The sequence below is a fragment of the Seriola lalandi genome, unplaced genomic scaffold (assembly GCF_002814215.2).
Source record: "Seriola lalandi dorsalis isolate HSWRI2012SDOR001 ecotype SW California unplaced genomic scaffold, Sedor1 jcf7180002054531, whole genome shotgun sequence".
Classification (NCBI taxonomy): Eukaryota; Metazoa; Chordata; class Actinopteri; order Carangiformes; family Carangidae; genus Seriola; species Seriola lalandi.
This window is the reverse complement of record NW_019525084.1, coordinates 3,828-26,599: the sequence shown is the minus strand read 5'-3', so window position 1 is coordinate 26,599 and position 22,772 is coordinate 3,828. Positions and strand designations below refer to the sequence as shown.

The 22,772-nt window shown below is 38.1% G+C and overlaps 1 protein-coding gene across 1 annotated transcript; it reads right to left on the bottom strand.

Annotated features, from left to right (window-relative positions):
• Positions 1-1,176: 1,176 nt before the first annotated feature.
• On the bottom strand, positions 1,177-18,648 carry LOC111661029 (sodium channel regulatory subunit beta-4-like). The gene is made up of 5 exons (XM_023414494.2): positions 17,857-18,648; positions 9,676-9,839; positions 9,256-9,475; positions 8,935-9,064; positions 1,177-7,721 (listed from the first exon to the last, which is right to left on the bottom strand). Exons 1-5 carry the CDS (start codon positions 17,948-17,950, stop codon positions 7,628-7,630), a joined length of 702 nt encoding a protein of 233 aa, XP_023270262.1. The 5' UTR covers positions 17,951-18,648; the 3' UTR covers positions 1,177-7,627.
• Between the last annotated feature and the right edge of the window lie 4,124 nt (positions 18,649-22,772).

Sequence of the window (22,772 nt, the reverse complement as noted above, 5' to 3'; positions counted from 1 at the left end):
GTGAGTAGGATGTTAGAACTAGCATAACTACTGCAAACCGTAGTAAAATAGTTTTTAATTTTGATATTTGCACCCATCTACCACAGTGATTTTTTTTCAAGAATCCAAGAATACAATCTTATTTCCCATTCAATTAATATGCCAGCCAACTTAAGTCTAGACTTTAAAAGCTATCTGTGAATTTCACTCAAATTTTTTGATTTATTGTCTTTGTAGGAATCATTATGGTGCAAGTATTGATTAGCACTCATGCTCACTCTGTATATGGTGGACTTTAAATACAACTCTGAGTTTTGCCACATCCAGAAATACTCAGATGACACAGCTATTGTGGCGCGTATCAGGAACGGGCAGGAAGAGGAGTACAGGAATCTGACGATAGCCTTCAGTGAATGGAGCAACAAGAACTGCCTCCTTCTGAACACCTCCAAGGCCAAGAAGATGGTTGTTGACTTTCAGAGGTCTAGGCCCGCCCTTCAGCCAGTCAACATTTAAGGGAAGGACATTAAGGTGGTGCGCACTTATAAATACCTAGGTGTTCACCTGTACAGTAAACTGGATCATCTACCGGAAAGGGCAGACTCAGCTCTTTTTCCTCAGGAAGCTCAGGTCCTTTGACGTCTGCAGTGAAACGCTGCGCATGTTTTATCAGTCAGTGGTGGCCAGTGTACTTTTTTATGCTGCAGTCTGCTGAGGCGGCAGCATGTCCAACATGAACACAAGGAGACTGGACAAGCTGATCAAAAAGGCTCGGTCTGTGCTTGGCAGGAGTCTGGACTCAGGACTGTTGCGGAGAGATACATGCAATGTAATATAGAGGCCATCTTAGACAATACCAACCATCCTCTCCACAACATTCTGGCCGTACAGAGAAGCAGCTACAGGTGCAACAAACGTCTCATCTGCAGAATAGAGCGGTTCTGGAGATCCTTTGTTCCGACTGCCATCAGGCTATACAACACCTCAGCCAAAGGAAGTGGACTAATCTAATTATTATTGTTTATCTATTATTAACTGTTTTTATTATTATCAACAGTGAGCTAATGGACACATGAATTTCCCCTAGGGGATAAATAAAATATCTATCTATCGATCTATCTATCTATCTTGAAGAGACTGAATGAAGGAACATTCTCTAAAGTTGGATAAAGAAACAAATGAGACTCAGCAACGCTCTGGGAATCAACATTTTATTTTCAGTATGTATTTTTTTAACAAGTCAAAAGTTTGAGGTGCATAGTCATGAAGGGAGCATGAGCAACATGGTCACAACACAGACAAACAGCTGAACATTCAGAGAAAAGTTGATCCAGGAAACCTGGGGTTGCAGATTTGTTTTGTGTGTGTGATTGTGTTGAATGGACTGTACTGATGAAAGCAAAATATAGGAATTTGCTGCAAGATTTCAACCTACTATAAACTACTATTATTTGTGTACCATTAGTGGAGTTATATAGCGTAAGATAAGATGTGTAGATATGAATTTGTTATTTGGGTTAAGATATAATTACATTTTCAGATGCTGGATGCGTAAAAAATATTGTTGAAATTGTTCAAAATGCAGGACTGCAGTGAGAAAAGGTGGAGAGGTCAGTCTCAGTCTGTGCTTATAATTCAAATCTGTAGCTAGCTAGCCTTGGTCTGTAAAATAATCTCTTTTAAGAGTTAGAGGAGGCAGTTTGCTAGGCTTGTGATGTAATATTGACACACAATATGTCACAATATGCATCATAGTTTGGCATTGCTAACAATAATTGTTTTCACCATTTTGTTAGCTATCTCAAAATTCTCACAATGGAAACAATTGCATTTGAGCCAAAATAAGAACATATTGCTCCTATTTAATCTCATTTATGTATAACTGTCTTGCATCAGGATTGTAGTAAAATTAACCTATTGCTCAACTAAACCAACATTAGATCAGTGGTTTGATCTTTTGATCTGTGTGGAATGTGGGAAGCAGAGAGCAGACGTCAGACTCTTGGCTTGGCAGTGTGAGTTTCAGCTGCTAGAAATACATAAGTAGTATAGAGCAATATCATATACAATTTAGTACTGAAATGCCATCAATACAGCTGAAGACCGTAATACAATATGTTTTAATAGTGTAAGTGTACAAAGTGAGTTGAGTGTCATTGTAATAGTGTCATAACAACAGCAGACATGAGACTCTTGGACTGGCAGTATGAGTTTCAGCCGCTCTGGCAGTAAGAGCAATACTAACTCTAAGGAATCATAGTGGTCAGTCAGAACTCTCAACACTTTGTTATTTTTGTGAAAAATGCGACTATCTGTGACTCTTTAAGCTCACTATAGCTGTCAACTAGGAGCCATTTCTTGAAGAATCCATGTTTCTACAAATTGTTTCATGTATCCTTTTCCTAATAGATTCTGTGTAAACGTATGCATTGTGGTTCACCCCATATTAAATGTAGTTAAAACACCAAATGGGCACAAGGATTAAATTATGCATATTTATAAACTAGTAGTTATATGTAAAGCGATCAGCATCAGTTTCAATACTATTTATAGACATACATTGATGTGTGAAAACTGTTGTATGATTGTATCACTCAGTTACATAAAATTATAGTTTTAGCTTTAGTTGTAACTGACACTGTTTTTTTCATTATGCAACCCTTAAAGTCTGAATTAAACTGCAATAAGCGCATGTTGTATGTCTCATCAGCTTCTGCTAGATGTAAGATTATTTGATGTGTTTGTCATTCACCACTGGGTGGCAGTCATTCTGTATTACTGTGCTGTACTGCATCCCTGCAGAGGAGCATTCGACACTGTTCAGGGCAGACTCAGTACTGCAGCAATCACTGCAAGCAGTTGGCTGACATCAAAACTCATGTTCGGTTCAGGGCAAAGATTTCTTGGAGAAAGACATGCAGGTCAGAATGTAGTGGGGAGAAAACAAAAATCTTATTTTAAAAGTTAAAACAGCCATTGCTTTTGGTGGTTTCATAACCCAGTACAATTTGATGGGGTTAAGAAGGCAGCCGTTCCACAACTGGATCTAGACTGCATTCATACATGAACTCAGGTAACATTATGCTATTTGTCACATAGATACTGTACCTTGGCCTTCATTAAAACAGAACATCACTCTTACGCCCTCCTCACATGCCTTTTGATATGGTGTTTTTTTTGTCACTTTGTCAGTAGTTTTACTTAAGGGAAATAAATCCATACGGTAAGAGCAAGTCATAGATCAGAAAGTCTTTCCTGAAACTGTAAGGCAGGGTTAATGGGCCTCACTCCAGAAAAACAGAAAAATCTGGTTAGGAGTTACAGACAAAAATGGGGACTAATGAATGTGTACTCACAAATATACATGTTATGCATCACAATCCCTACATGAAACCACCTATTTGCTATGCTATATCAGGGTTATTAGTAACAGACAGATCAACTCCACAGTATTGCTTTTCCCTACAGGAAGACTTTGGATGTACATATATACCCTCTTTACAGAGGGATTTGCACATGACTGGTTAGATGAGGAAGCAAGTGTGTGTGTGTGTGTGTGTGTGTGTGTGTGTGTGTGTGTGTGTGTGTGTGTGTGTGTGTGTGTGTGTAGTGCTTCCTTCCATATTCATAACATTCACAGTTTTACAACACAACAAGGATACTGTATCACTTCTAACCCTGCACAGTTACAATGTTAGTAGCTATTACAGGTTTCACTCACAGTTGTACATCACATATCAGATATTACCTCAGTTCTATGAACATTGATCCGCCTTGATCCCATTTATACCTAGCAATAAAATTCCAATTGAAATACACTTAAATTGTCCAATGGGCAACATTTGACACCAACATGTGGCCCATTTTAACCTGTGTTGTTTCATGCTTCTTAAGCATCTGCAATCTAATTACCTGAACCAATTCAGGATGTTGTCTGAGACACATTTTATTCAAATTGTTTTCAAGTAAATCCATATGTCTCTCCAAGCCAATAATGGCAACCAAAAGTCCTATCAGTCCATCACATAAGAATGCAAACCATGAAATTGTAAATCACAAGTGCCGAGAGGGACACTGGACATTGTTTGTCTTGAATGGCATTTTATAGGTGGCAAACAGCAGTCAGATTTCAGTCAGGCTCTTTGGAACCCAGCTGAAATTTAGACGTGAAAAGGGTTGCAATATTTTTGTCACTCAGTTACATAAGATTATAATTTTAGTTGTATTCAACCCTTTATAGTCTTTATCAAAATTCAATAAGCACATGATGTCTCATCAGCCTCTGCTAGAGATTATTATTTGATGCATTTACCACTAGGTGGCAGTCATACCGTATTTACTGTGCTGTGATGTAGTATGATTACATACTATATCAGAATGTACTCTGTATATAAGTTTCATGAAACAACTAGGTGCACATGGGCCAATATAGTCACAAGAACATTAGGACTATTTTCATAAATTTCCCATGAGCAGCTGTTTTGAGTTTTTTAATTTTGTCAGTGGTCTTTTAGCCTACTCGATTTTTGTGTATTTGGTCACATAATTTAGGTTTTTTCATATTAGGATGAATATGAAAATTCCATTACAGACATTGGTTATCAGAAATTGACTGTAGAGTTATCTTCGGTCAATACAAGGGAGTCAGAGGTGTTTTATAATGTAGCCTAAATCTCTAGCTCGTCTTAATGTATCTTCCATCTGCTCAGGGAATTTTATGCCAAGTGTAAATGGGATCTGATATAGATTGATCCAATGCCATTAAATCTGTCTAATGTAGATATATGAACTTAATGTCGATCCAACTGAGATACATTACTCCAGTGTAGATAAATACAACCGTACAATGAACAGTGCCTTGGACAGACAGAGTTGCCATCACAGCCAGTCCAGACACATCTAAAGTGCCTTATAACAGTTTATTGCATAATCTGATGTCTGTCATATTGCTTCCATTGAAAGCAAGAAGGGAAATGCTCTCCAGTACTAGAGGGCAGCAGGCTGACAGAAGTGAACACTTAGAAAAATAAGATAAAATCTTCCCATAGAGCTCTATTCCAGTGAGATAACATGTAGTCACACAATGCTAAAACCATTTTGACATAATGCTTTTGTCAGGTGCTCAGTCGAACATGACAAACAAAATTTGAAAATGTTGTTTTTTGTTAACTCTCGTAATATATTATAAAAGAACGATGACTGTGAAATCTTTCCCATGATTTCCTGTTTTGTGCAGCCACTCTGAACAGTGGTAAAGTGCTGTATTGTTTGTATGCAAGGCCAGTGTACTACTCTCTGGTATCAAACTGTTTCTTAGTATCTGAGTCACACGTCTAGGCATATATATGTGTGCGTATGTTTGTGAGTAGCTTTCAGCTGTCATAGCTATTCAAGCTATGTATAAGGGTGTGGCGGATCATGTCTGCCAGCTTCACAGAAGTGACCTCTCATACTGAGAGTCACATAGAAAGATTCTAGTCTCCAATGGATATTTTAGCACTAAGTTCATCACTGTTGACTTATCACAGGATTAAGTACAGACGTGATATTATAAAGACTTTGTTGACTTTTTCTTTTCTTGAACAAAATGTGATTACTGCTTAAATTTACTCTATATATAGTTTTCAATTTGTCAATTTACTCCCAACCACTCTCGGCTCCCACCAAACTCTTGAATAGTTAAGTTTTTAGTGCTAAGACACTAGTACTATTTAGAAATTCACAATAAACATCTTATAATCTTCAGCGCCTTACGTTTTTAAATACAGTCACAGCAAGTAGTTGTTGGTTGATCTGAACTCTGAACTGAGTGAAACACTGAAAGTATTGGCTGGTTGTAGAGGTGCACAGACCAAGACAGTTGGCAAAGAAAAATTACCTACTGGCCTATTAAGATATTCACACATTCATTTTATAATAACACTAACACATTGTTTATTATTTTTGTAATGAATTAAAATATACTTTTTGGACAATATTTAACATATATTCCCTGACAGAGTCTTTACATTCTTTTGCAGTGATCTGTCCCAATGCTGTGCTACCTGTATTACAGAGGCTGTATCAGCGGACGTATTTGGACTCTTTAACATAGTTAAAAATGCATGTGTACTGTATTGTTAAAGTGTTTTCGGTCATCAGAGCCAGTTAGAATCCGCATACAAATGTGGAAATGTAAAAGTGAATTGCTATCTGGAGAACCGCATATGTGTGTTGCTCTCCCCACTTACAGTATATCCTGCTGATGCGAACAAAGTGCCAACCTCATAAACTTCTCTGGCAGAGTTTATCAACTTGGATGATTAAAATCTAAAGATACTTAAAAGTTCTTCCGGTTTAGTAAGTGTAAAATGTCACCCTCTTTTTCCCACAAACACCTGCAGGCCATTAATCTAAAAGAGGAGTCACCTTTCAATCACCCTGACCTGGTTAAAGGGGTAAGAAAAGTTATAGCAGTGTTGGGAGGTGCTTATCGGGCATTGACAGAGCTTCAGTCAGTTGAGGTTGATGTGAAGGGTTAAATGGGGCCATACAAAGACACACATAAATGTTCCTGTACTGTGGTACTTGACAACATATACTTATATGACATTATATAAAATGCGGCACATGCTAAAAATGCATTGGTTATTAGTAAGAAGCAGCATGATTAAGTTCATTCCTTTCTATAGGGAGCTGGGTAGTCTGGGGATTGTCTTTGATGAGGGTGAGGGTTGGTAATATTTTTATAATTTTTTTGTGTTTTTATCCTCCCACCAGCAGAGGGAGCAGAAGCAGAACAGGCACCTGTGTTTCATCTAAAGCAAAACAATAAATCCTGTGCAGAACTGGATCCTTTTAGTCACCTAAGAAGGCAGCCCAGTTGTCAGCCTTAGCTTGCCAGTAGTTGATCAAAATCTGCTGTTAGCCGTTAATGAACCAAGCACATCCTGACAGTGTGTCAAACCTGGAACCAGCAGTAAACTTGATGAAGTTAAAGTTCAGGCTGGCATGGCAGAGATCAAGGTCAATGGTTAGATCAGATCAAAAAGATCCGGGAAACATAGCTTCAAAGACCTCTAGAAAGCCAGCAGTTTAGCTAGTTACTCACAAGAATAGTGAGCAAGTAAATGTATATCTGTTAGTTTTCATTTGTCAGTGTCATTTGAGGGTTACAAAAAAGCATTTCAGCAGTTTTGTGCTGTTTTCCAGTTGACATGGCAGTTTATAGATTATGGCAATTCATCATGATATCAAAGTGTGCGTGTTGCCACTGGTCAGGATTGTTTGGGTTCAAGTTTGAATTGAAGTTGTGAATAACACCAGCCCTATACATTCCAAATTAAGCCTTTTATATATATATATTTATATATATGTAACACATGAGACTGATCTGTAGAGTAAGTGAATTTCTGTAAGATGAAAAGCAAAATTTGATGACAGAGGCTGTACACTGTAACAAATGGGCTGCTATGTAAGTGAGGGAGTGATCCAGGCCTATGCACATCTCACACTTCCCAAATCTCAAGCATGATTTAAAAGAGACATTTACATGTTGTATTAGTTAGCCACTAGTAAGATAAAACAGTCCACTGTTAACAGCATTTCCTCTGAGCGTGTACATTTGTCTAACATATATACAAACATACAGACATACTTTGCATTTTGCTCATGCCTTTGGTGTCCCTTTGTTGTCCGCTTTGGCTCCTGAAAGTCCATTTTCTGTGTTGTCATTCCCTGAGGAGCTCACCAGGCACTCTTTACTGCAGGGCACAGAGAAACCAGAGGTTAAGATGTACACCTGTAATGGGAGGAACTAAAGAGTGATAAGTGCTCTATATATATACTGCAGGGATTTTGCATAGCCTGACCCTCATAGCCCCAAATAATAATCTTGTGTTGGACACAAATTGGGAATATGTAATTAAGATTTTACTTCAACACATGTCAAAGAAGTTAATTGAAAGCCTTACCATTCTCACATTATTAATAACATTTTGTATACTATATATGGATCATAGATATGTATGATATTTCATTAATAGATGTACTGAATGATTTGCAGCTCACTATTGACATAACAACTGTGATTGATGTGAAAAGACAAATAAACAGTATAAACAGTCTCGTTATTTCTGGCTGTTGTTTTATTAGCTGCAATCTTCACTGAGTAGTCAAACATTATTTTTATGATGGATTTGCAGCTATGTGAGTTAAAATTTTTCACATTTATAGCAAATATCCCTTTTCAACATGGCCAACAATAGTCTCATATTAACCAAATTAAGATGCCATTTTAATTTAGAAATGGCCATGAAACTTTTTTTCAATCCAAATAAAATCATAGTAGGCATTATCAAATTAAGACATTTGGATGATTCTATTTTTAGTCACATTACTGAAGATCATTTTGTACTCCTTACTGATCTGTGTCTCGTTGTGAGTTTTCACAGCTTGATGATGCAAGCTCTGCTGTCTGAGTTTACACTCACATTCGTATAAAGTAAGTTTCTGAAGAGTATGTTAATAGCCACTGTCACAATGTGACAGAAAGAAGACTCTGAGGTTGAATAAATGAAGGGAGCCGATGTTGTAACAAATTGTGAAAAGTGCTATTTTTGTCATTATTTCAGCAATGCTCTGTAGATCGTAAGTGAGAATGAGTGGACTTGTTTGTAAACAGCGTTAAAAACTTTTTTTACTAATAATATTAATAGTCATTTTATAGATTAATAGTCACATTACTGCAGTTCACACTGTCATTTGTCACTATAACATTATTACTGTCATCAGTTCAGTTGGTCAACCCCGATAATTTACATAGAAACACAGCCAAGGACATAAAATTATCACAATATTTGAAATGAAAAAGTAAAAGAGCAAAGATTACTATGTACAGGTAGCAAGTATCAGCAGGAATATATTTGGTAACCAGCCTATTACTGTGCTTATGACCATAGTCAGGAATTTACTCACTTCTTCTCATCATCCTTCAGCAGGAAGTGAACAACCAAGGCCTTTATCACCATGACAATGATAACTAAGCCAATGACTCCACCCAGCACTGAGACAATGATGACTGTCAAAGTGTTGTCAACCTCCTTCACTGAAAAGAGAAGGGAAACACATTGTGAGAGAGAAAGACAAGGAGAGGGAGATGATGTAAACAATGTGGAGAAAGAGTTAACAAGATTGAGAAGACCTAGGTTCTGTGTCTGTCTAAGAGCATAAGCACTGTCATATAAAGTTGTATTTTTGTGTGCCAAGTGTATGCAAGTGTGTGTATCTGTCACATACTTTGGTCCACCACTATAAGAGTGAAGACAGCACTGTGGTTGCGGTTCTTCTCTTTTGGGTTTCTGGCGAAACAGATGTACTCTCCTTGGTCTTCAAAGGTGATGTTCCACAGCAGGATGGAGATGTTGTTGCTCTTTGAGGAGCCGACAAACTCCACACGTTCATGGTACACAAAGACCTTGGGCTCCACACCCTCCATAGGGATCTCTGCTTCACATAACTACACACACACACACACGTTTGTACATATGTAGATATAAACAGATCAGTTATCTATGCTTAAATGTATCAAAAACATCTCTACGTTGCTATTACAGGTGTGGGTGTGTGTGTGTGTGTGTGTGTGTGTGTGTGTGTGTGTGCGTGTGTATGTGTGTGTGTGTGTGTGTGTGTGTGTATGCGTGTGTATGTGCATTGTACCCTCATCATGGTTCCATTGTCATTATAGTGCCAGTTGAAGTATAGGTTTTTGATGCCAATACAGGAGGAGTAGGTGCAGGGCAGCAGAACTGTGGAGCCATTCATTGCTTCAACTGTAGACACTTTACCTGTTGACACCTCCAGCCCACCAACACTCCACACACCTGAACCAAGAGAGAATGTAAACGGTGAAGAAAATAAACAGAACAGTAATAAACAGAAAGTAAAAGTCACAGTACAGCACCAACCCAAAACAACACGCTCTAAGCAGAAGTCAGCAATTATAGTTCGGGCTACACTGATTTCAAACCATTTTAGGACAAAAATGACAAAAGATAAATTAATGATTTTATGATGGGACTCTGGGTTATTGTCCAGCTAGGGTTGCTGTAAAAGATGAGTACAACTGAGTTGGAATTACAAAGTTAGCTTATGTTGCTTGAAGTGCAGCTCATGAAATTACAACTTTCTTTCCTCCACTACTCCATTTTCATTTTAAATTATGATATCAACTAAATAAAAGATGCTGTTATCAGTTTTTTGGATTTTCTGAGTTGAGTTGAAACTCAAATTCAGTGTATGACTGATGATGCAGCCATCATTACCAGATTTGTATCCATTTAGAGAGACAGAAGTCTTGGTTCATTGCCATTAACTGTTTGGCCAGTTTAACAGAGGATTTTTTTCACTGTCACTGTTGCAGGATTTTGAAAGAAACTCTTTGGAGTCTTCTCCAAAGCATGAACTGTGGGATCCAAATTTAGAAAAAAACAAAAATGTATTTCATCCCAGACTATGTTTTTTTTGGCTAGATACACAATTGTGCAATTTGGTATGCAGTTTGTATAATGAAACACATTCATCTGATCAATGACTATGGTATATCTGCGGCATTATAATTATAAATATTAAAAAAAAACTGGTCGAAATGTCTCATTCTTCTGTCTTCTTCTGAAATTGTTATTGCGATGCCCACTTTGACCCACTCTCTGACTCTGACTCTAATGGCACCAGTTACGTCTCTTCTACTCTCTGCTTCTTCTGTTTGAGACTACTATTGTATCTTTCTGGCTTTACGTCAAAATGGCAGTTCTGTGCAAAATATAATGTCCTCATTTTTTATGCTGTTTCCAGGAAATCTAGAATCTCTTTCAGAGCCAAACAGTAGTTCTATTTGACTAGTTGACTTCCTCCTGTCTCCTCATGACATTTTGCATAGTTCCATAAAAATGAATTACACAATGCAGTGATTGAGTCAAGAAGAGGGAAGATGTGGAAAACATGTTACTGAGGAGAAAGTGTCACTGGATTTTGGGAGGGATTCAAGCTTCTTTTAAAATATGATACGATACAAATGTGCTACAATATACTTATAAACTTTGTAAGTATTTACAGCATTCAATAACTCATGAGTCACCAACTACAAATTTAAAACACTCAATACTAGAAACATGAGCACCTGCCCTCACACTGGTCTTTATAATCCATTTGACTTGATTTCACATGAATTCCTCATATATCTCAGTGTATCCAGCTCCTGTATGCACACCAAGCAAGGTGACCAGACTGTGTGTAACACTTAGATAACTGACCGACTGACCAGCTGACTGACTGAGAATGACTGAGAATGACTAACATGACGAACAAGCCAGTACTGACTGATCTATTTTAAAGCGTCGTTACCCTTAAACAGCCAGACAGAAATGTCCCCAAATCAAAACAAAAACATAAATCAAGTTTATTAGATAATATTACTGGTTTCCTGCGATATTGTTACGCAAAGCAGAAAACACATAGAAAGTGTTTAATTTCCAAAAGAGTGACAGCATGTCTTGTATTGGTATTTGGGTCTTGCTGGGCGGGTTATGTTGGTTTTGCAATGCCAGCTGGTGTAATTCCCAGATTGTTGCTCTGGTGTCTCTCAAACACTTGGGGCCTATTTATAAATGCTCTCCTCCACACTGACCTGCTCAGGATCACATTGCACTTAGGCATGGTGCAAACAGCATTAGAGGACATGTATGCCTATGTGTTTCTGAAGGACTTACAACTATATAAGAATTTCGCACCACCTGTGTGTGAAGACAACAGTGTAATCCCTCTGGTCATTTTGGGTCAAATCACTGTTTACTGTTGCAGGTTAGGTGTTAAATGCTCTAGACACACTAATCAGTTTGGGTCACTCACTTTAAAAGTGGGATAAATTGACATTTTCAGACTTTTTTTTGACATTCTAAAATAGGTAAATTGAAGTTACTGTGATTATGTGGCACATTGCCAAGTGCAACTGTGGATACTAAAATATATATACAGTGGGGTCCAAAAGTCTGAGACCACTTTCCCATTCAAGCATATATATAAAATTGAAAAAACATCTCCAATGTCAAGATGGTTACGAGTTGGGACCTAAACCAAGGAACCATTATGTTGGGCTAACTGAGCTAGCTCAAAAAGTAGTTATTTATAATTTACTGCAGTGTGTAGCAGACTCAGGGTGTTGTTCTATCAAAATAAATGTCTTATGGTAAGGGTGATGAGTATGGTTTGACCACTTAGAAGCAAGCAAATGGTAGAGAAATTGTATCATTATAACACAGCTGTTATAATTTTGTATAATCTCAGGTTATGACAGTACCAGGTATGTTTCAAATACACACACACACAAACACACATGCAAATCTGTAAATTCAAATTTGTGTGTGCAGCCATCCCTCACTTGGTCATCAAGTTCATTGCTAATTCAATTCTTAAGGATTTGGTGATTAACAGAGAAATGGTCGAAGACAACCAGATCTTAGAGATTACCTGTACTGTGTATGACTCAACTTTATAATGCCCAAGTGCAGAGTATATACAGTACATTATTTATCCCTGGTAGATATTTTACCATTTTCCAGTAAATATCAATTTGATGTGGCACTTAAGTGTTAAATCTCTGAATGTTCTATTAAAAGTACATGGTAAAAGGGCTATCAGTGTGTTTGGCTGTACTTTTTCTTTTTCATCATTTTCCTGAATTTGCTCCTGCGTCTCCTCAGTCTCACCCCTTCCTCTCGTCTTCTAAAATCTGATATTTTTACCTCTCCTCTGTTGTCATCTAGACTTGTCTCCTTTACTTTCAGTAGCAACCGAGGCCACTTGGGTTCTGCTTGTTCTTTTCTGTTTCTGGTTTTGCTCTCTTTTAATGGGCTCTTACTATGCTTTTTTTTTTCTTTTTCGCAGCACTGGGCACTCTCTCTCTCTCCTTCTACTCAATCTTTCTGTCTCTCTTGCACTGAAAACTTGTTCCTCTGGGACGCTACAACTAAATAAGAAGAGGAGAGATGTGAGGAGCCACTGTTCATGTTTGTGTTTATTTATTTTCTGTGGGACAGTGGTTGATTCAGTGACAGCTCAGAGGGTTGAGATGTTTCCTGTAGTTTGCTACTTGCTGGAATCCTTTCAGTGCCTTTTAAACTCTGAGCAAAGTACAGTAATTGCCCTCTGTCCATAATTAGTGGAACAATGCCAGCGAGCAAGGTTAGTGACCAAGTGCATGATGATCTTTTACATATCTGAGAGGAACCCCCCCCCCCCATGCCTAGAAATAGATTTCACACCTCCCTCGTTTCACACCTCTTCTCTCTACTATCCCTTTTCTCTCCGCCCCCTTCCTCTTCTCTGCTCTTCTTCTATCTTAAGAGTTTATCCTGACAAAACCCACAGATTCACATGCTCCAGTAATGTCTTATGCTAGTTATGTATGCATGGTTGTCTTTGTATGTGTGCGCATGTACTTGTGTGTGTATTTGTGTTTGTGTGTGTGTGTGTTTGTGTTTGTGTGTGTGTGTGTGTGTGTGTGTGTGTGTGTTTGTGTGTGTCTAACATGAGGAATAGGTTGGAATGTCTGATATTTTTAGCTCAACTATCAAATATCTCTTTGTCCCATTTGGGAAACATCAATATCTGAATCACTGATGGGAGAAAAGGCAACTGACTGTGTGTGTGTGTGTGTGCCTGTTTGTCCTTGGCTGACTGTCAAGGTGAGGTGTTTCTTTTTTTTTTTTTGATAAGTAGGCCAGAGATTGAGGGGTTAATGTATTTCTGAGTTGAACCCATAGAGAACTGGCGAGGACACTGTTACCTCTATGAGAGAAGAAAGGGAGGCAGAGAGAGAGAGAGAGAGAGGGAGGGAGAGGGAGGGAGAAGTGATGGGAGGGTTGGGGGAGAAGGGAGGAGGAGAATATAAGAGAGATGAATGGGGGGGGCAGGTGTAACGGAGGAGGTAGAATGTGTAGGAAGTGATGGAGGGGGGTCACTAGGGAAGAACACAGGGATGGATAGGGAGAGGTAGAGGAAGTGAGATGTCCTCTCCAAGGTGAATGAGTGACAGCAGGGCAGAGAATTACAACAGCAGCTGAGTAACTCAATCGACAGAGCTGCGGGTGTTGGTGGAGAGGGTGGGGGTCACGTTCACACTGCGCATACACATACGGATACACACTTACGTAATATGATCCCCACATAAACAGGTGACAACATGATGACCACATCTACATGCCAGCTACTGGCAAAATATTACTGGTATTTGCTGAGTTACAACCTGGACTGCTCTACAACTGTTTGCCTCATTGCTTGTTGTATCACAGCTCCTACTTTATCTGCTGTTTGTTGTTTATTCTCTGCTGCACAAGCCATTATATTTATATATGGCAACAAGGAGTGAGGCTAGGGAAGGTGGAGAATATTACAGTAGTTTTATGTCAGGGTTGAAGTGACAGTTTTTCTGTGCGTTTGCATGTCTCAGATCTTTTTGGATTGCTGATCTTTGTTTTCTGAGGGGGATCTGTTATAATGAGGGTTTGTGACGTCATCGACATCTCTACATGTCTAATGCAAATAAGGAGTGATACTTTGAGGATGAACAATAGTTCCAAGGTCATAATCTTGGTCTTTGGATGTGGCAAGTTACGGTTATTTTTCACATACATGTATCATATCTCTAATTGTTGTGGCAGCTTTAAATTACTGCAATGAAAGGGTTTATTGTTAAGTAGTTTAAAAGGCAGAACTTTCAGTAATAAATGAAAGATTGCTGATTTTCAGTGTATTTTCCTTTCATTCCACATCTAGCTTTAAATGGGACTTTGTTTCACTCGTGTTTTTTCCTGGCTTCATTTCTGTTGCCAAAGGGTCTGTTGAGAGAGATTGCTGCAGTGTTTCTGGCAAAGATTATAGAAGTCTAGGAAAATAATTCAAGAAGAGAATCAGTTGTGCATTTCTATGCAGGCATGAAATGTCAACAGATGTGTAATGTGCATATACAGATAAATAACCATATGCTGTCTAAAATAGAATATAGGACATTGCAGAATAGGATATGAAGAACAAAAAGTGATGTTAAGTGCTATAATACTGGAGAGTGCCACAGCAGCGATAAACTGGAGGTCTTGAATAGTGATGGGAATTCATTATGACAGCATAACATAGTGGACATGATAATTAAGTAACAAACCACAGTACTGCAAAGACTGGAATGACAGTATATAAAACAAATCAGAGATAATGAATAGTTATTTGATTGATGCCCCAAGATGGCTGCCAAAGCATATTTGATGGTGTTCAGTATTAGTTTGGTCAACGGTCTTTAGAAGATCAATACAAAAACAAGGGAATGATGATAATTGATTGACAGTAAGGAAGGCACCACAGTTGCTGCCACTGGGACCTGGATTGTTTTTGGATCAGAATTTTCAGATCTAGATCTGAATTGGAGTGTGTTCCTGTAAAACACAATCAGCACACTAGAGACTGATAACTTTCACACCAGTGACTAAACTCTTATTTATTTATTTGGCTTTGTTATACCTTGTTTGTCCAGCTTAAAATGAACCCATATTACTATACAGGACTGTGACATCTTTTAACTTTCTGGATTTGTGTTTGTTGTTTTACCTTTGAAATGAGATTTTATTAACTTGCCTCAGCTGGATCGAATGCATCAGAATTTACCAGACCTTGCTGCAATTAAGTCGAAAATAAATGGTGACCTACTAATTATAACAGCAACTATCCCAAGGGGTAAACAACACAACTAAAGACACAGATTGACAACTCCACAGTATCCTAACAAATCATTTTCAAAAAACAAATTTTGGTGTGGCAGAATTTGCTGAATAAAATCCAGTAAACCCTAAAATCTGGAACATGGACCAATGTAGATTGACCTGCTCAGGATTACCAGCTTCATAAAACTGACCCTTGGTATGACTTACATTACATTTTTCTCACATTGAGTGCATGCTGTAATTTATCCATCGGTAATTGTAAATTTTTATCATCACTTTTATTATTTTTGTACTTTTTAATAGCTGTTGGGAATGGAATATATATAAATAATATAAATATCAATGCCAAATTTTTTCAACATGCAACTGTAGTAAGATGCTTTGGGAAGAAAAACACTGACAGGAACTAAAGTTGTATTTTACATTAGGGTATAAAAGTACTGTTATGCACATCTTTGTATAGCTTTTGAATAATGGCCACTCATGCTTATAATATGAGGTCAGCATAGTCTAAAGTCGTGCTCTGCAGCCAATCGCAAAACATGATCGACTGTAAAGCTATTTGTCTGATAGTTAAAAAAATAATGCCTCATATTCTTGTATGTATGATATTTTATTAACTGACATTTCAAGATAAGTTCTACTGACATTTCAACACAATGGTTTTACCCATCCTAAATAAAGCATAATGTCAAAATGTTACTGGCAAAATGGCACAGAAAATGACAAGATGGTGTTGGATTTTGCACTTTTCCTGCACTTTTCTCTGTGTACGACCTAGTGCCCACATCCTATGTATTTTTCTGTCTTTGCTGAATAAATATTTCATGGTAAACATTTGTCTTATTTTACATGCTCATCATTAATGTTTAATCCTTAAAAAGTAAGCAGATTTTTCCTCATGTGAGGGTTGTACAAGCATTTAGTGTGTGATAAGCTGCAGACAGACGGGTCTTACCGGAGGCCATTGTGACAAATGCTGTTTTGGTGGGAGTTACTCCTGAAAATGCTCAGTGATCTGTTATCTAGACCTTCCTTTGACCAATGTGTAACCCTAATGACTTTTATCCATCTAAATTGCTTTGATGTGGGGCATGAACTGGTTTCTTAATGTCCTGGTTGGACAACATAAACAATGTGAATTTTACTGGTAGCTGTGGCTAAATATTTGTGGAAAATGTGGCAGTGAACAATTCAAAAAGCAGAAACCTATTTTGTTTCATTTGAGGTTAATTCTATCACTGAAATATCATAATATGATGTAGTTCACCTAGGGGTGGCACTGAAATGAAGTACCTCACATACTCCCGTTGATCTTGTTTTTGTGCCATAAAGCTCAACTCTGAACTGTGCTAAGTTTTCAAACAACTGGGCTCAAGGAAGAAATTTTGTGATGTGGGGGCACTATTGGGCACTACAACAAAATCAGGGAGTGTATGAGCAAAAGCACAGATCACCACTGCACCACTACGTCACTACCAGTAATAGTACCACCACACATACGCACGCACACACACATACACGGGCTGTAGCTCCAACAAATATGTTTTTATGTACATTCAAACCAAAAGTTTTTCTGCATTATATTCTCTCAGTTTTATTCATCTTCCCCTTGAAAAAGGCACCTCATTAAGTGCATCCATAAAGAGAAATCCAGCTCAGCAACCAGATATCTAACATGTCCAAGTTCAGATCGGCCGAGGGTTGAATGTTATTGACCTTGATGCCCTCAGTACAGCAACAAGTAAACATCAGCTGTGACATCACCACACATTTTAGCCTTCAGGTGTGGAAAGAGAATGATGCCTCATCATTGTTGAAGCAGAGAACAGCAGATGTTTGTATGGAGCAATAAAAAAATATAAAGCTATGGATTTACCATGACAGCAATGAGCCACCCACTGAGATGGGCATAAAAAAAACACTGAAATAAAGGGAGCAAAAGAGGAAGGTGTAGAGGACACAGAAACTAGTTTAAATGTGAAGACAATTTAAAGGATTCACCCAACCACGAGCTGACATGAAAGCATTTAACAGAGGCATAGAAGAACAATATTCTGGTGTAATGTAGCCATATAGTGGAAGAGTGAGGAATGACAGGGCAGCTTAAGGTATAGAGAGAAGTATAACTCACCAAGCAGCAGTGCAACTGCCAGACCAGCATGTAGTAGATCCCCTGATCTCAGCCGACCAGAGACACTCGAACCGGTGCTGTCCACTGACGCCATGACACCCCCTGTCTGTCTGTCTGTCTGTCTGTGGTCTTGTCTGTGTCTCTGTATTTATATATTGTGTGTCTTTGTCAATCTGTCCCCCTTTCTGCTAGTCTGGTCAGCTTGAGCCGTGTCTAATCTAATGTGAATGTGCGTGTGTCTCTGTGTGTTTGTCTCATGTGTCCCTGGAGCAAGGTGGGACACTGAGCTGTGCAGCTGAAGGCAGAGTCTGAAGTCCCGCTCCCAGTCCCTCCCTCTTCTCTTCTGCACTCTGTCCCAGGAATGAACAGCGGGAGGAAGTGCAAAGAGGGGAGGATAGATTCCTTCGGGGAGCCCTCTCCCGTTCAGTCGTTCCCTGCACTGCACTCTGGCAGCCAAGGAAAACGAAGGAAAAGACAGAAGAATGCAGCAGCTGAATGAAGAGTGCAGGCTCTCTGTCTTTCTGCCTCCCTCCCTTCCTGTCCTCTGTTGCTGTCTTTGGCAGACTCAGTGGCTGATTATCCAGCAAAGCAGAGTGTGAGGCGAAAGGCAGAGAGGAGAAGCGAGGCAGAGCAGGAGCGGCGCAGCAGCAACAACCAGGGAAGCAGGCTGGCCAACAAACCCCTCAGGGGGAGACATAGGCTGGAGGGGGGAGGATAGCACACGAGAGGCACACAGGGATGCTGGAGAAGAGCCAGCAGCCAGGCAGAAAAGCAGAAAACGCGTGTCTCCCCAGCCGGCACAGGGAGGAATGAGCAAGAGAGGTACTGCAGAGGTAGAGATGAGGAGAGTGAGTGAGAGGAGGAGATAGAATGGAATGGGGTGGGGGGTGGGGGGGCGATAACTGCTGTCACATGCACGTACAAACACATATTGCACGCACAAACACATATGCACCCAGCACAGTAAGGCTGAGTCAGCCTTACTCAAGAGGGTCTCTGAGTCGGACACAGGCTGTGTGCTTCACCCATACCATAACCCCCTGTCTTTACTGCATCCTTTAGTCCTGTCTCCACTTTCTTGCTTCTATCATTTCATGCTTCTACTAAAACCTCCGTAGTCGTAGGCTAATGCATTGGCAAGATTGGATCTTGATCAAATGACTCATGTTTTAACTCTCTCCTTCCCTTTTCCCTCCTCAGTTGAAGAACTCTGTTTTTTGGAGGGTAAAGGTTATACTGTCGAGTTTGATATAGAAAATTCTACCTTGTTACTAATTCTTGTGTCATCCCTACACATAGTTTATTGTACCTTTAAATTGTGATTGGCATAAGACTTCCTGTAAAATAATTGGAATGTTAGTATGATTTGCATGGTACAATTGATTAAAACAGAACTAGCTGTTACTTTCACAGAGTGTCTCAAAACTTGATGAATCCATTTTGATACTACAGACTTTTTACTTTTCATACATATCTCTGAGATTTCAACGTTGCCACATGACTTTTGTCTGATGCTCAGTAGGTGCAAGCCAAACAAGACACAGAGGGCCCAGACAACTCAAGTTCAGCCTATCTTACATCATCTGTTCATAAAATCTGTACAATGAACAAAGGTTACTACACAATAGAGGACCTCCATAACAGACCTTGTGTTCAAAACCCAGGGCGCTGACTTTGACACAAACTCCCCTTAAGGAACTGCTCCTAGATCAAATGCCTTACAGCGTGCCTCCAAGGCACATAGGGGCAGTAATGTGTCCTTCACACTGTGTTACAAAACATGGAACCATCAGGACAATTATAGCATACCTTTCATCAATCTCAACTCAGCCTTCAACACAGCCCTGTAGCAGTAAATGATCACCAAAGTCCACAGCCTGAATGTGCAGTCTGACCTCATTCACAGGATTCATGACTTCCTCACCAATTGACTGACACATCAACAGTGTCATCACCAACATCAGGGCCACACAGAGTGACATCTGAAGACCATTTCTGCAGACCCTAAACAACTTCCCATTTTACTTACTGGTAAAGTAAAACTTAACATTAAAAGCAAGGGATTTTTCAAGGTCTACCAGCCTTTACTTCCCCTGATGACCTGTAGTGAGGTTGCGGCTAAATACGTGGAAGGAGATATCTTGTTGGACATTGTTATATAACGTAGACTTGCATAGGCTTGTCTAATGGAACTCTCATTAAGCTGCTAACACACCGAGTGCAATCTCACCACCACCTACTGTACGGTGGAATATAACTGAACCCAACCTTTTGCCCCATCCACATCTCACATAAATGTATTCATGCATCAGAATAGTCATACACAAAGTCAGAACAATCACTTCAGACTCAGCCCACCCACCACATTGCATCTTTGTTCTGCTTGTCTGGTTGCAGGAACAAAGCAATGAGATGCTAGGGCATGTTAAAAAATGTTTTTTCCCATTGCTGATCCAAATAGCAACATGTATTGTAACACTTGAGTCCTATACATAAGATATATCTGACCATACTGTACTGTACCTTTCTGGTGTAGAATTTTTATTCTATTCTATTATATTCTATAGAAATTCCCTATATACTTCGGCATGTATTTCAATGTTTCTTTTTATTGCAACAACTATTTGTCTTCCTAAATAGACACTATACATTTCCGTGTTGACTTGGCATCACACAACAGGTTTTTATGATTTCTGTGATGACTTGGAACTATAGAAATATGTGATGTTTTGGCATCACTTTACGCTCCCTGGAGTTTTGGCACATTGTGGGTTAAAGCTCATTCTGTGATTATCTCACGCCCATATTCTAACTATACTCACTTTCTCAATGTGGAGAGCCATATTTCAACATAATACAAGAAAAAAATTAAATGGTAATGGCGAATACGCACAGTTTATGATATATTGTCTTTGATTTTCTTTGCCTAATATATTAGTACTATGACGTTTTTATGCATTACTGTACTATGACTTTTTATGCTTTAGAATACTGCAACATTTTTATGGCTTTTTATGCCTTACTATACTATGAGGTTTTTTGACTTTTTATGCCTTACTATACTATGACATTTTATGCCTTATTATACTATGACTTTGTTATGCGTCATTATACTATGAGGTTTTTTCGTCTTTTGACTTTTGACTAAGTATACTATGATTTCTTACGCCTTACAGTACTATGACATTTTTATGACTTTTTATACCTTAGTATACTATGACTCTTTTAGGCCTTATTATAGTATAATGTTTTTAAGACTTTTTATGCCTTACTAAACCCTGACTTTAATGCCTTACTAAACTATGACTTTTTATGCCTTACTATACTATGACTTTTTATGCCTTATTATACTATGATGGTTTTATGACTTTTTATGCCTTACTATAATATGACTTTTTATGCTTTACTGTACTGTGATGTTTTTATGACTTTTCATAAATTACTATTGTATGACTTTTTTATGCCTGATTATAGTATGAGGTTTTTATCAGTTTTTATGCGTTACTATACTATGACTTTTTAATCCTTGTTATACTATCATGGTTTTATGACTTCTTAATGTATTTTTATCACTTATTATACTGTGAAATTTTGATGGCTTTTTATGCCTTATTAAACTATGATGTTTTTATGACTTTTAATGCCTCATATACTATGACTTTTTTTGAGGTTTTTATGCCTTAGGCCTACTATACTATGACGTTTTTTGATGTTTTTATGCCTTACTATACTATGCTTTTTTTTTTTTTTACTTTTTATGCCTTACTATACTACGTTGTTTTTATTCCTTACTATACTATCGTTTTTTTGACTTATGACTTTTTATACCTTATTATATTATGACTTTTTTTTTTTTTTCTTTTAAAGTATATTTTTTTGGGCTTTTTATGCCTTTATTGGACAGTATAGTTGAAAGAGACAGGAAATGGGGAGGCAGAGAGAGGGGGAATGACATGCAGCGAAGGGCCGTCCGATGTGGGATTCGAACCGGGGCCAACTGCAGCGAGGACTGTAGCCTCTACACATGGGGCGCCTGCTTAGACCACTACACCACACGACGCACCATTATGACATTTTTTTGACTTCTTATGCCTTATTAAAGTGTGTTGTTTTGTGACTTTTATGCCTTACTATACTATGTCATTGTTAGGCCTTACTATACTATATCGTTCTCATGCCTTACTATACTATGACAATTTTCTGACTTTTTATGCCTTATTATACTGAAATTTTTTGACTTGTTATGCCATACTATACAATGTCATTTTTATGCCTTATTACACTATGTTGTTTTTGTGCATTTTTATGCCTTACTATACTATGTCATTTTTATGCCTTACCATACTATAACAATTTTATCAGTTTTTATGCCATATTATACTATGTTGTTTTTGTGCCTTACTATACTATGCTGTTTTATGACTTTTTATGCCTTACTATACTATTTGCTTTAATGCCTTACTCTACTATGTCAATTTTATGCATTTTTATGCCTTACTATACTATTTGTTTTAATGCCTTATCATACTATCACAATTTTATCACTTTTTATGCCATATTATACTATGACATATTTTTGACTTTTTATGCCAGACATACTATGTCATTTTTATGCCTTACTATACAATGTTGTTTCATGACTTTTTATGCCATACTATACTAGGCCGTTTTTATGCCTTACTATACTATGTTGTTTAATGAGATTTTATGCCTTGATATACTATGTCGTATTTATGCTTAACTGTACCATGCCGTTTTTATGCCTTACTTTACTATGACTATTTTATGACTTTTTATGCATTATTGTACTATGACATTTTTTTTTACTTTTATGCCATACTATACTATGTCGTTTTTCTGCCATATTACACTATGCTGTTTTATGACTTTTTATGCCTTACTATACATTTTATTTT

Excerpts from the sequence above, each read along its gene's own strand:
- LOC111661029 (XM_023414494.2), bottom strand. The coding sequence starts at position 17,950 with ATGGCGTCAGTGGACAGCACCGGTTCGAGTGTCTCTGGTCGGCTGAGA. Across the intron at positions 9,476-9,675 it reads ACAATGGAACCATGATGAGG|TTATGTGAAGCAGAGATCCC; the intron begins GTACAATGCACA and ends GTGTGTGTGTAG. Across the intron at positions 9,065-9,255 it reads TCTTATAGTGGTGGACCAAA|TGAAGGAGGTTGACAACACT; the intron begins GTATGTGACAGA and ends TTCTCTTTTCAG.